Source organism: Babylonia areolata, chromosome 35 (assembly GCF_041734735.1).
Source record: "Babylonia areolata isolate BAREFJ2019XMU chromosome 35, ASM4173473v1, whole genome shotgun sequence".
Taxonomy (NCBI): domain Eukaryota; kingdom Metazoa; phylum Mollusca; class Gastropoda; order Neogastropoda; family Buccinidae; genus Babylonia; species Babylonia areolata.
In genome coordinates, this window is record NC_134910.1 from 1,225,191 (window position 1) to 1,240,000 (window position 14,810).

At 44.0% G+C, this 14,810-nt stretch overlaps 1 protein-coding gene across 1 annotated transcript in view; it reads left to right on the forward strand.

Annotated features, from left to right (window-relative positions):
* The first annotated feature begins 7,068 nt into the window (after positions 1–7,068).
* The window catches only part of LOC143277934 (uncharacterized), a 57,581-nt gene continuing 49,839 nt past the window's right edge, over positions 7,069–14,810 (forward strand). The window contains exon 1 of the mRNA XM_076582911.1: positions 7,069–7,176. Within this exon, the coding sequence (XP_076439026.1) occupies positions 7,103–7,176 (74 nt within the window). The 5' untranslated portion in view covers positions 7,069–7,102. The remainder of the gene's footprint in view (positions 7,177–14,810) is intronic.

Sequence of the window (14,810 nt, forward strand, 5' to 3'; positions counted from 1 at the left end):
GCTGTGAAATATTGGTCTGTGGTCTGTCTAGATGCTGTGAAAGTGGTGCTCTCAGTGTAGCGACGCACTGTCCCTGCGGAGAGCAGTTCGAATTTCACACACAGGAATCGGTTGTGACGAAAGAGAAATACAATACAATACAACACAATACAATACAATACAATACAATACAATACAATACAATACAATACAATACAATACAAAGTGATGCTGCACACATGCACACTTATTGCAGAGTAAACATAGTGTACAGACTGAGAGAGCGAGAGTGGGGAGAGAGAGAGAGAGATAGAGAGAGAGAGAATAGGAACTATAATTTTTTTTTAAACATGTCTCTAATTTCCATTTTTATAACCTATCCAATTGACACAAATATGTATACAGGACAGAGAAGAAATGACAAAAGATGAAAACACGATGAAAGCAAAATATAATGACAGATTTGTATAGTATTCAAAGCAATACAACTGTGAATAAGTGTATATATCATGTTTATAAGTAATCAAATACAAGATGATATCTCCGTGCCATTCAGAATGTCTCATTTGTATACATCTGAACTTGTGCACTTATATTAGAAATAGAACATGAAAGAAAGATACAAAATCATCGTGAAAAAAAATCATAACACACACACACACACACACACACACACACACACACACACACACACACACACACACACATACACACACACACACAAACAATAAATAAACACAGAAACACACACACACACACACACACACACACACACACACACACACACACCCCTCTGTCTCTCCTGTCTTTGTCCACACCTCACCTCTCTCTCTCTCTCCCTCTCCCTCTCTCTCTTCCCCTCTTTCTCTCCCCCTCCCCTCTCTCTCCCCACCTCTCTCTCCCCACCTCTCTCTCTCCACACACTCTCTCCCCCCCCCCTCTCTCTTCCCTCACTCTCCCCCCCTCTCTCTTCCCTCACTCTCCCCCCCTCTCTCTCTTCCCTCTCTCTCCCCACCTCTCTCTCCCCCCTCTCTCTCCCCACCTCTCTCTCCCCCCTCTCTCTCTCCCCCCCCTTTCTCTCCCTCTCCTTTCCTCCCCGTCTCTGTCTCTCCTGTCTTTGTCAGAAATACACGCGCACACACACACACACAAGGTCACACATGCAATGCACACACACACACACACACACACACACACACACACACACGCACTCACACACACACACACACACACAGCTACACACACATTTTACACCCTCCCCCCCCCCCCCACACACACACACGCACACTCACACGTAACGCACACACACACACACACACACAAGGTCACACATGCAACACACACACACACACACACACACACGCGCGCGCGCAGCTACACTCACATATATCCCCCCCCCCACACACACACACACACACACACACTCACACGTAACACACACACACACACACACACACACACACACACACACACACACTCATACACACACACATACATACATACACACATAAAACACACACACACACACACTCACACGTAACACACACACACACACATACATACACACATAAAACACACACACACACACACTCACACGTAACACACACACACACACACACACATACGTACATACATACACACACAGACACACACAGACACACACACACACACACACACACACACACACACACACGCACGCACGCACACACAGACACTCACACGTAACATACACTCACACGAAACACACACACACACGAAACACACACACACACACGTAACACACACACACACACACACACACACACACACACACACACACACACACACACACACACACACACACACACACACACACACACACACACACACACACACACGTAACACACACACACACACACACACACACACACACACACACATCCCCGCACTTCCAAAAGCGAAAGAAGGAAAGAAACCCGGGTATCCCCTGCTGTCGGTGAATCGAGTCAGCAGAATGGAACGAAGAGCAGAGAGGATCGTGTGATCGTGATCCCGGGGGAAAGCCGTGGTGGAGGAAGGAGGAAGAAAGGGAGATAAATGCGTCTTTCATTCTGTTCTTTCACGACTGGGATTTGACGATGAGCCCAAGTTCAGTGAGCAGCATGCAGTTAACGCACGTGAAAAGAGAACCCCAACAACAACAACAAAGAAACAAAAAAAAACCCGCGGCAACGTTGCAGGAAAGTCCGCTTATTATTGGAGAGGGGTGGGGGGTAGGGGGTGGGTGGTGTGTGTGTGCAGGGGGTGGGGAGGGGGGGGTGGGGTGGGGGGGGGGGAATGCAAGCAGAAAAAAGAAAAAAACAAGAAAATCTTCTTTTTCTCCTTCTTCTTTTTCTCATGTTCCTGCTCCGTTTTCTTCTTTTTTTTCCCTTCTTCTTCTTCTTTCTATGTGCGTCACCACCACCCTCCCCCCCCCCCACACACACACACTCCCCCCCCTGCCCCCCCTCCCCCCGCCTACCTCTCTTCATCAGAAAATATACAAAGTGGGCTGACACGTACACCACGTGGGGTGACTCCTCAACAAACAACCTGCTATTGCTACTTCATAGCAACGTGTGTTCACGATAACCTCCACCCCCACCCCCCCATCACACTGCCTCACCCCCTCCAACCCAGCTCCCCCTTCCCCCCTCCCTCCCCCCCCCCCCCCCAGCCCCCCTCTCCAACACAACTCCCCCAGTGACTCCACGGTCTGTAAAGTGCTTAGAACTGACAGAGGATATACGTCACATAAGTATCCAAAGGAATCGATCAACAATCGATCTCTATAAGGCAGCGTGTCTGTATTCATCTGATTTCTATACCTCCAGTCTCTGTCTACCTGTCTGTTTGTATGTCTGTCTCCCCCCCCCCCCCCCCACCCCCCCCCCCCCCCTCTCTCTCTCTCTCTCTCTCTCTGTGGAACAGATCAACAGGTGATTTTATAATTTTGTGCCCTTTGCTGATCACACCCCACAGAGTCAGGTCAGTCTTCCTGGTTCAGATAAAGGTGGGACTGAGCAGAACATGGGAGATGGAAGAAAAAAGGGGGTGTGGGTGGGGAGGGGGGTGATGCTTTTTCTTGATTCCGGTGGTTACAGTGCAGCAACGAAGGTGATAGTCGAGACATACAAATTGCCAGTCAGTTACGTAAGACAGGCTGACACCTTGCCCATATGCACGTGTTGTCGTTGTGGTGGTGTCACTGTTGTGCTAGATGAAGCTCTTTCTCACTGTCCATATGAACGTGTTGTCGTTGTGGTCGTGTCATGACGATGAATTTTGTTTAATGTCCCACTAAATTAGTTACAATTGAACGCGGACAAAACTGAAGCAATGATCATAGGAACTAAACAAAAACTGTCTTCCATCACAACTGACAAAATCAAACTTGGCAGTACATCCATCCCTCTTTCCAAGTCAGTCAGGAACCTCGGCGTTGTCCTTGACAACACACTGTCCATGCAAAAATTTATCAGTCAGACATGTCAGTCCTGCTACTGTCAATTGCAGCGCACCAGTTCCGTCTGGAAATATCTGTCCACCGCCGCAACATCTAGACTTGTTTCTCACATTCTCTCTCACCTTGACTGCTGTAACTATTGTCTGGTTTGTCTGCTTCATCCATTCAGTCCCTTCAGCGCATAGAAAACTCTGCTGCATGACTCGTCCTCAGAAAGAAAAGATCTGAGCACATCACTCCTGTTTCGCATCTCCATTGGCTCCCTGTCTCACACAGAATAAAGTACAAGATCAGCACTCTGTGTTATAAATGTATAAACAAATATGCCCCTTCCTATCTCTGTGGCTGCCTTCACCTCTACACTCAATCTCGCTACGATCAGCTTCGGATCCACTCTGCTTACGCACACTCAGATTCAAACACTCGACTGTTGGCCGCCGTACAAAGTGAGAGCTGTATGATCAATGGTTTCTCCATTGCAGTGTGAAGTCATTTACAGCTTGGTCTTTAAACAAGGTGGCAAGATTGCACTGGCTCTTTGTGCTGCAGCCTTGGGGGCCAGCTGGCCTTAGGGAACCATCCCAACGCCGACTGTCCAAAAAACCTCATGGCCGAGAGAGTGGGGATGTAATTTGTGCAAGACACTCTCCACTGTAATCAAATTCTAGTCCAGATTGGTGGAACAGCAGTTGCCTCCTCTGCTGTTCTGGTGGTCATAGTCGGTCGGTCATAGTCGGACACGACCATCATATATATATATATATATATACATATACATATGTGTGTGTGTGTGTGTGTGTGTGCGCGCGCGCGACCGGGCATGTTTTCTTGACATGTTGATGCACAGTGCGATTTTAATGGCGGCAATAGTCATGGTCACGGGTGTACCAGTTAACGAGATGCAGGTGCTTCAAGAAAAAGACCTGGAGGCCGAAGACAAGAGTTTACAGATGAAGCGGAGGGGGAGGAGGGGGGAGAGTCACAGTACTTCTGTCCTATCGTCATTCAGTTTCAGACGTTTCGTTTAACTCCGAAAACGGAGTATGGCTGCCTACATGGCGGGGAAAGAACGGTCATTCATGTAAAAGCCCACTCGTACGTATTAGTGAAGGTCTAAATTGTAGAACGCAGAATAAGAAGAAGAAGAAGGAAGAGGAGGAGGAAAAAGAAAAGAAGAAGAAGGAAGAGGAGGAGGAGGAGGAAAAAGAAGAGAAGAAGAAGAAGAAGAAAGGCGATCGTTTGACATCCATGACTTTAAAAACTCGAGAGACACAATCCTCAAAACATTGAAGAAGATGACTTGTTACCATGTCAAAGTAACCCAACAGCACACGTCACTTTAGCTGCTCTACCATACCGTTCCTTGTTACCATGTCAAAGTAAGATTCAACAGCACACGTCACTTTAGCTGCTCTACCATACAGTTCCTTGTTACCATGTCAAAGTAACCCAACAGCACACGTCACTTTAGCTGCTCTACCATACCGTTCCTTGTTACCATGTCAAAGTAACCCAACAGCACACGTCACTTTAGCTGCTCTACCATACCGTTCCTTGTTACCATGTCAAAGTAAGATTCAACAGCACACGTCACTTTAGCTGCTCTACCATACAGTTCCTTTGTTACCATGTCAAAGTAAGATTCCAGCTGGTGAGAGAACGTTGTAAACTACTTTCAGATGTCAAGGCGTGGAGTCTGCTGCGTCACATCTGCTTTGAAAGAAAGAAAAATGAAAGAGGACCAGATGCCTGATCTTGGCAACCCCCCAGCGTGCTCGTCAGATGGACGGGCGCAACAGCCAAGTGGTTAATCAAAGCCTTGGACTTTCAATCTGAGGGTCCCAGGTTCGATTCTCGATGACGGCGCCTGGTGGGTAAAGGGTGGAGATTAATTTTCCGACCTCCCAGGTCAACATATATGCAGACCTGCTTGAGCCTGAACACCCTTAGTGTGTATACGAAAGCACAAGATCAAATACGCGCGTTAAAAATGCCGTAATCCATGTCAGCGTTTGCTGGGTTATGGAAACAAGAACAAGCCCAGTCGTGTACACAAAGTGAACGTAGCAGTCGCAGATCACGAAGGATGAAAACAGGAAGGTCAAGACTAGAGAGCCTGCCCGTGATCTTCAGTCACAGCGGTCTGTTCATTTCACGTCATATCATCATTTACGTCATATTTTACGTCATCATTCACGTCATATCATCATTCACGTCATATTTCATCATGTCCTCAGTCACAGCACGAAGATCAGGCTGTTCAACTCCAACGTCAATTCAGTCCTTCTGTATGGAGCAGAGACATGGAGGACAACAAAGACCACCACCAGGAAAGTGCAGACCTTCATCAACAGCTGCCTGAGAAGGATCCTCCAGATACGCTGGCCCGACACTATCTTTACAGAGCGAGTCGTTAATAAATGGAACGGTTTACCAGACAGTGTTGTGACTGCCCCAACCATGTTATCTTTCAAGACTAGGTTAGACGCTCATTGGGCCAGCTCTCCAAGCATATATCATCCAGTATGCTATCATTAGGCCACGCATGCTGGTATACTGTATCCAGTTGAACGACGAACAGGCCTTCCAGGCCTAAAACGTCTGATTCCAGTTCAAGTTCAAGCAACGCAGACCTGTGGCAGCGTACCAACCAGCTGCCAGCCGAAGACGAAATTCGGCGCAGAAGATGGAGATGGATCGGGCACACCCTGAGGAAGCCAGACAGTAACATCACCAGGCAGGCACTGAAATGGAATCTCCAGGGCAAACGGAAGAGAGGAAGGCCAAGAAACACCTGGCGACGTGACCTCGAGGCAGACACCAAGAAGATGGGGCACACCTGGAGACAATTAGAAAGGGCAGCCCAGGACAGAGGACTCTGGCGGACTGTTGTGAGCGGCCTATGCTCCGGGGGGAGTGATGGGCATAACTGACCAACTCAGTCACAGCGGTCTTTTCATTTCATGGAGGAAAGGTGGCAGAATGGTGAAGACGCTCAGCTGCCAATACAGAGTGTCCGTGAGGGTGTGGGTTCAAATCCCACTCTCACCCTTTCTCCCAAGTTTGACTGAAAAATCAAACTGAGCATCTAGTCATTCAGGTGAGATGATAAACCGAGGTCCCGTGTGCAGCACTGCACTTGGCGCACTGAAAAAGAACCCGTGGCAACGAGAGTGTTGTCCTCTAGGCAAAACTGTGTAGAAAAATCTGACTGGTGTACAAAGCATAACACTCACGGCCTTGACCTCATGGTTGGGTTATCTAGCTGGTCAGACATCTGTCTGGCAGATGTGGTGTAGCGTATATGGATTTGTCCGAACGCAGTGACACCTCCTTGAGAAACTTAAACTTTCCATTTCAGAAAAAAAGGAATAAAAAAAGTCAGGCCTTTGTTCATTTCAAGCAAGGTGTGTGCGACCCAACAAGCAAGTCTGAACAGGGCTGTTCAGAACAGTTCCCCACTGATCAAAAAATAATCATTCTATTCTTAGATCAGTGACAGCACCCGGACTCACGTGGGTGGATTGCAGACACTGTCAGCGTGACGAGCAGTTCACTTCCTGGGTGTTTCGGTAAAAAGGCGAAGAGAGAGCTGCGCGCGCAATCCGAGCGGCAGACGACAGAGAGAGCAGAGTGACGATGTGGCTGAAGTGTTGTCTGCTGGGTGTGCTGACCTTGACCTTTCTGCTGACCACAGCGGAGGCGTGGAGGGGGTCAGTTTTATGTGTGTGTGTTGGGGGGTGTGTGTGTGTGTGGGGGGGGGGGGGTCAGTTTGTCAGGCTGTTTCGTTGTTGGGAGTTTCCTTTGTTTTTGCTGGAAAAAAAGAAGAAGAAAGAAGACAGTAGTGGGATTTGTTTTTCTATGTATCTCTCATTGTTTTGTTTGTATATTTTCTTCTCCTTTCTTCTTGTTGTTTGTTTTGTCTTTAGAGGTAGTGGTAGTTTTAATTTTTTCATATATATATATAATAGAATATGTCTTTTTTACCAAGTGTACCGTGGTCACAAGGAATATTCGGGGGGGGGGGGGGGGGATAGTACACAACAAGATACGAACATAAATCAAAAATTATACACAAACACAGATACAGTAGAAATTAGGATACATACAAGTGCACGTCAATATAAAAACTTGTGCATACTCACACACACACACACACACACACACACACACACACACACACACACACACAAACCACAGCGGTTTATATATATATTATAATGTATATATATTTCTATTGACTGGCTTTTAAAAGGAATTATTTTATTCTATCACACACACACACACACACACACACACACACACACACACACACATATATATATAGAGAGAGAGAGAATTGATATTGTTTCCGCCAATGAATTTTCACTTATAACATTAGGCTGTATCAGACCGGAATATAACGACAACGTACACATACGTATACACGCACGCGTACGTGTCAGCGTAACTGTGTGCATCGTTTGGTTTTAATCTTCATCGTCGTGTGTATGCAAAGCTGTGGGTGTTTTCCCCACCACATTTAAAATGGTTTTCTGCTTTTTCACTGAATCTCTCTCTCTCTCTCTCTCTCTCTCTCTCTCTCTCTCTCTCTCTCTCTCTCTCTCTCTCTCTCTCATCGTTACAGAAAACATTTTGCACTTGATTTAATATGTCCGTTGTGCAAAAGTGGAAAATTAATGAAGATGAGCTGCATTTTGTTTTATGTTGTCGTGCTTTAACCTCCCTTCTCTCTCTCTCTCTCTCTCTCTCTCTCTCTCTCCATCTCTCTCTCTCTCTCTTCACACACACACACACACACACACACACACACACACACACACACTTCATTATAATTGTCTTTGTTGGGCAGTTTGTTGTACTTTGATAGTGTGTTGTACTTTGTTGCTTTTTGCAATTGCTTTTTTTCTGGCTTGAATGCCGAGCTTCAGGAAAACAAAAAAAGATCATTTCCCTCCCCCATAAACAATGAGTTTGTATCCTCGTTTCTACCCCCCATCCCCCACCCCCTCCAGCACCACACACACCCTCCCTCTATGATTCTCCCTCACTGACTTGCACCTAACCCGCACCTGCTGGGGTTAGTCTTTTCAAGTTTCTAAATATCGAATGTAACCAATTTGTGACCCTCCATCACGAAATGAGTCGCTTTGCACCTGACCAACTTTGCCTGCTAGCGGGGATTTTAGGTGGATGGGGGTCAGGTTGTCGATTTTCAGATTTTGACTACATAGTAAACTTTAGGCTTTCTTTTATGTCATATTGAAGTATCTAGGCATAATTGTGTCTTCTTTTGCCTAAAAGTGTGTTTAAAATACCTAACTCATCATGCTGATCGCCTATGACTTCGCAAAATCGATCACCTTTGACAAGCTTGTCCTCCCTAATCTCTTGGAATCGACTGGTCGAATCATACATCGGTTTAAAGGCCAAGTCCGTAGCTTTCAATCTATGTTCTTCTCATTGGTTAAGTTTTAAACTACGAGCCAATAGTCGCTTTCAAAATAAGAACACACTACGTAAACAATGCGTCACTATGAAGGAAAACCCCCCTTGTTATTGGCCGAGAGAGGCCACGTGACGAAACCAGCCATTCGGCACGCTAGCTTTAATAAACATGGTCACAGTGAACGGAAGCACGGTTTTCAACAGACTTGGAAATTTCCTGACAAGATACACTTGCGTTGCAATCATTTTGCCATTAAGTGAAGAAGACGACATTTGTGAGTTTCTAACCCAGTACTTCATTGATGGAACTGTCCATTCCAACAAGGCTGATGGTCATGAAATCGATCTCAGCGAATACGAAAGTGACACAGATTTCGAAAGCAGACGACGCAGGATTGTCGTTCAGCTTTCAGCAACAATAATATCAATAAAAAAAAAAATTGGAAAGATGTTTTTCAGGCATACACGAATTTTACGAAACAAATAGAATTAAAAGAGCCACACGAGGTACTTGCAGAGCCCCTGTTTTATAAAATAACGACAAATTTAGAGTTGGTAACAACACAATCCACTACAAATATTAGACAAACAAGAATATATTTCTGGTTAGAGATGTTGTTGATGAGAATGGGTGCTTCCTTAGTTAAACGTGCTTTACAGAAAAATATAATATTAATGTAAATTATTTAGTGTATATGGGATTGATATGTTCGATAAAAAGTTACTTATTTACACACAATATTTATCTAAGTGATAAAACCTGTAATGAACAACCGAAAGCACTTCACTTAATATCCTCCACTATGAAAGGCTCGCAGATATATTATGATATACTTCTTGAACCACTCTTTATTTACAATATAAATTCCTTTGTTAAGTGGGAGCAAAAATTAGATATCATCGTTAATTGGGTAACCACCATGACGCAAATAAAAAAAAAGTAAAAGAGATAAAATTGAAGTGGTTTCAAATTAGAATTTGTCACAACATTTTAGTTACAAAAAAAAATTCTGAAGAAAATGGGCATTACAAACAGTGACAAGTGCAATTTCTGTGAAAATGAAATAGATTCAGTACAACATTATGTATGGTTTTGCAAGTTCTCTCAATTGTTTTGGAAGGAATTAGAGAACGTTTTTAAAGAAAGATGTGATACTTGCTCAAACATTAAGTTAAATATAGAATTAGTTCTCTTTGGAAATGATGAAATTACAAAAACAGATTAAACTTTCAACTATATTATTCTTTTTGCAAAATAATTTTTTTGTTTGTTTATAAATGCAGAATAAATAAGATTAAACCATGTGTAGAGCACTTTCTGAATGCTTTAAGAAATAGTTATAAAGTAGAAAGATATATGCATTTAGTGGAAATGTTAAGCGTTGTATATACGAGAAAATGGTGTCCATATATAAAATTTCTTGAAAACAATAACCCATAACAAAATATGATGAAAGATCAAAATGCACAGCAATAATGAATGCTCAATGATATATTTCTATACTTGAAGAACAGGTGTATGTGAATGTGTAAGTATGTGAGTATATAGATAATATATGTATGTGTGTATTCATGTGCACTTATGTGTCTGCAGTAATAATGTTTAACATGACTGTGTAATGGGTGTTTTTTTTAGTCACGTTTGGAAAACTCGAGGAAATGTGTTCATACATAACATACTCCATATGTTTTTTGTTTGTTTGTTTTTTGTTTTTGTTTTTTTCAAAAAACAATGTATGGGTTGTGTTCTTTTCACATTACGTTAGCTAAGCAAAGTGTCCATAACTCTGTGCCGATGTTAGGTATAATGTCCATCATATGATATAAAACTGTACTGTTACACATGATGAAAATGTGTCCACCTTGATCCAAAAAAGAAAGAAAAAAAAAAAAGAAAAAAAAGGGAAAAAAAAGAAAAAAGGAAGGAGTTGTGGTGGAGAGGGAGGTGTGACCTGAGTGCAGGTGTGAAGGGGAGGGGAGGGGTGGGGGTTAGCAGAAGAACTGGGAAGAGACAGAGCAGAGACGTAGTTTCCCATAGTGTTATGACGTGACTTCCCAGAGTGTTATGAGTCCTTCGCCTTCTTCCTGTTCTTCTTTCTATGTACGCAGCTGAACACCCACCTCCTACCCTCTCTCAGTTCCACCCACCCCTAGCCCACCCTTCTCCACCCCTTTCTCCATATCAGTCAGGAGGTATGCAGAGCAGGCTGACACTCTAAGAATGGGGAATGGGGAAAAAAGAAGAAGAAGAAAATAAACTCGGCAAACTACGTGACAGCAACCGTGTATTCACCGCGAACCCCCCCGCCCCCCCCTCCCCTACAGCTCATTCCACCCCTTCCCCCTCCCCTCCTTTGTCACCTCACTACTGCCACCTCCCCCTTCCCCCCGCCCTTCCCTGTCCTGTCCTGAATGCTGCTGCTGAAAAGGCTGTCAAGTCCCTCAGAAACGTCTCCCTTTGACATGCAATTTTTATTATTGCATTGCGAAACTAACGTCAAAACAGGAACCCTGGCAAAATGACGCGGAAAGAAGGCGTAAGGGGGGAGGGCGGAGGGGGGCGCGGGGTGGGGAGGCAGTTCTTTCTTCTTTAAAAATAAAACAAAAAAAACTTTAAAAAATCTTTTTTATTTATTTTTCTTTTAACATCGGAGTCAGTTTCGATCTCGCTCGTCCAGATTAAACATGGATTTTCTCCAGACCAGTCTGAAAGTGATCCCAGGGTTGAGCTTGGCCTGATCAACATGTGCTTGACTAGAAAGCGAGTGTACATGGGTTCGAATCCCATATGAACTTGGATTTTTATTCTTCCTCCACTAGACCTTGGGTGGTGGTCATCTGGATGAGACGTGAAACTGAGTCCCTGAGTGCAGCATACATGTACAAGTGTTGTCTCTGGCAAAATGGTGCAGAATAAAACCACTCTGCGGCTATCAGCTCCAGTTTCACATTGACAAATCTGTTGTGACAAAACCTAATATACCTTACATAGTTGACATTAACTTCCAGTGGGTGAATGGAGAGTGAAAGGGGTCAGTAAAGGCCAGCCCAAAATGACCCTCCGTCCTTGTGTTGACAACCCATAGAAAGGACGTGGTTCCAACCAGAAGACTCCCGTCCTTGTGTTGACAACCCATAGAAAGGACGTGGTTCCAACCAGAAGACTCCTGTCCTTGTGTTGACAGAACCCATAGAAAGGACGTGGTTCCAACCAGAAGACTCATGTCCTTGTGTTGACTGAACCCATAGAAAGGACGTGGTTCCAACCAGAAGACCTGAACCCATAGAAAGGACGTGGTTCCAACCAGAAGACTCCTGTCCTTGTGTTGACAGAACCCATAGAAAGGACGTGGTTCCAACCAGAAGACTCCTGTCCTTGTGCTGACAGAACCTATAGAAAAGACGTGGTTCCAACCAAAAGACTCCCGTCCTTGTGCTGACAGAACCCATAGAAAGGACGTGGTTCCAACCAAAAGACTCCTGTCCTTGTGCTGACAGAACCTATAGAAAAGACGTGGTTCCAACCAAAAGACTCCTGTCCTTGTGCTGACAGAACCTATAGAAAAGACGTGGTTCCAACCAAAAGACTCCCGTCCTTGTGTTGACAGAACCCGTAGAAAGGACGTAGTTCCAACCAAAAAACTCCTGTCCTTGTGTTGACAGAACCCATAGAAAGGACGTGGTTCCAACCAAAAAACTCCTGTCCTTGTGTTGACAGAACCCGTAGAAAGGACGTGGTTCCAACCAAAAAACTCCTGTCCTTGTGTTGACAGAACCCATAGAAAGGACGTGGTTCCAACCAAAAGACTCCTGTACTTGTGTTAGAAAGGACGTGGTTCCAACCAGAAGACTCCTGTCCTTGTGTTGACAGAACCCATAGAAAGGATGTGGTTCCAACCAGAAGACCCTGAGGTAAAATCTAACTGGGGGGTAGTTTGGGGTTGTTACACCAGTGATAACACCACCGCTCACTCCCCCCTCCCCCCCCTCCACCTTTCCACCTCAGGGTACCAGGTTTTGGGATCAGAGAATAAACAGAGTTTTTCTGTTGACTACGTTTTCCGAATGCATTGAAAAACCCACAGGTGTAGATGAATACTGAAAAGGATTTTTTTTTTTATAGAATGAAAGAAAGAAAAGAAAGTGACGAAAGTCACCTTGTAACGTTCGAAATGGCTGCCGTTTCGTGTGGGAAAGGGGTAGGTAAAGGAAGGGAGGGGGTGGGGGGGAGGCGCGCAAACACTTTCCAGGGAATATCAGCTTTCAGCCGTGGTGATTGTAACCCTAAGGTTGCCTTTTATATGCCCCAAATAGGGTAAACCAAATTCTTTAACTAGACTTGAGGACGTGTTTGCCGAGCTGATTACACTCCAGTCAACTCTGTGGTTTCAGTTTTCTCAACAAAGCCCGTGGTTCGTTCTGAATTTGCATTGATCGAATGTTCGATTCCTAAATCCTTGTTGAGAGACTGCCGTGAATCTCGACAGTCTAGGTTCGTCCGGAAAAAAACAACACCAACATCGTTCAGCTTAGGACTTTTCATTAGATCCGAGAACTAGGCTGGAGTCTCGTTAAATTGTGAGAGAGTTTTTTTATTTATTTATTTATTTTTTTTTTAGGATAATTTTTGCATATGTTACCGGATGTTTAAAATAAAACTCAAATACAAAGAGAAGCGACTTCAGTGTTTGTGTTTTGGAGAGGAAGGGCTTTTATTATTCACCTTTTTTCAAGGTGAAGGTGAAAACGTTGTCATAAGATATTCGTAGCGGTGCAATTTTATAACAATCAATAATAAGCATTATTATTGAACACCAGCACAACATTGCTTACACTTTGCTTTCCTAGTGTGTGCCAAGCAACACAATGTTTCGGAAAGAACATGAACCACATGATGATTTCCATAAAACACATGAGACCGCATATGATATCAACGCATTCCCTTTGAACAGCAATACAGCAAAATAATAATATGATAAGGCATGATGCACCGAATGCATGGTCATGACATGTTTTACAGGGTGGAGTCTGGTTGCATTGTGAGTTGTTAGATTTGCACAATACTTAACAAACAATAACGGTATGTCACACAAAAGAAGATAACCACTTCTGCAGGACACTCTGATTAAGTGAATATTTTCTTCTAAATTTTTGTTGTGTGCACACAGCTTTATTTTTTTTTTTTTTTTTTTTTTCTTTTTTTTTTACCTGCTGTATATCTCTACACAAGTCCTTGACAGAGCTGTTTAATCATTGACGATATTCTTGAAAAACAACAAGAAATGATTGAATACACACAGAGACAAGCAGGCAATATTGTCAACTCATCCCTTCTCACAGGAACGTTTCCATCCACTTTCAAAACTGCAATCGTCCGGCCTCTTCTGAAGAAACCCAACCTTGACGCAAACATTTTGAAAAACTATCGACCAGTTTCTAATCTTCCATTCATGTCCAAACTCCTTGAAAAAGCTGTCCTCAAGCAGCTCAACAACCACCTTTGTTTCAACAATCTCATCCACCCATTTCAGTCTGCCTATCGCGCTGACCACAGCACCGAAACCACTCTCTTCCACATTCTGAACAATCTACTGATAGCGTCCGACTCAGGAAAAATTTCCCTTACTCTTCTCGACTTGTCAGCCGCCTTTGACACGATAGACCATTCAATCCTTCTTTCCCGTCTTCATTTTGTTACATTTGGTATCAACGGCACTGTTTTAAACTGGTTCAAATCTTATCTCACTGATCGATTCCAGTTTGTCATTGTTGATCATTTCCAATCTGAACCCGTTAAAATCGAACATGGAGTCCGACTGAGATCTGTTTTAGGCCCAGTCTCTTCACACTGTACACTGCTCGGTGCTCCTCTCGCTGAAATTATCAACCGCCATAATGT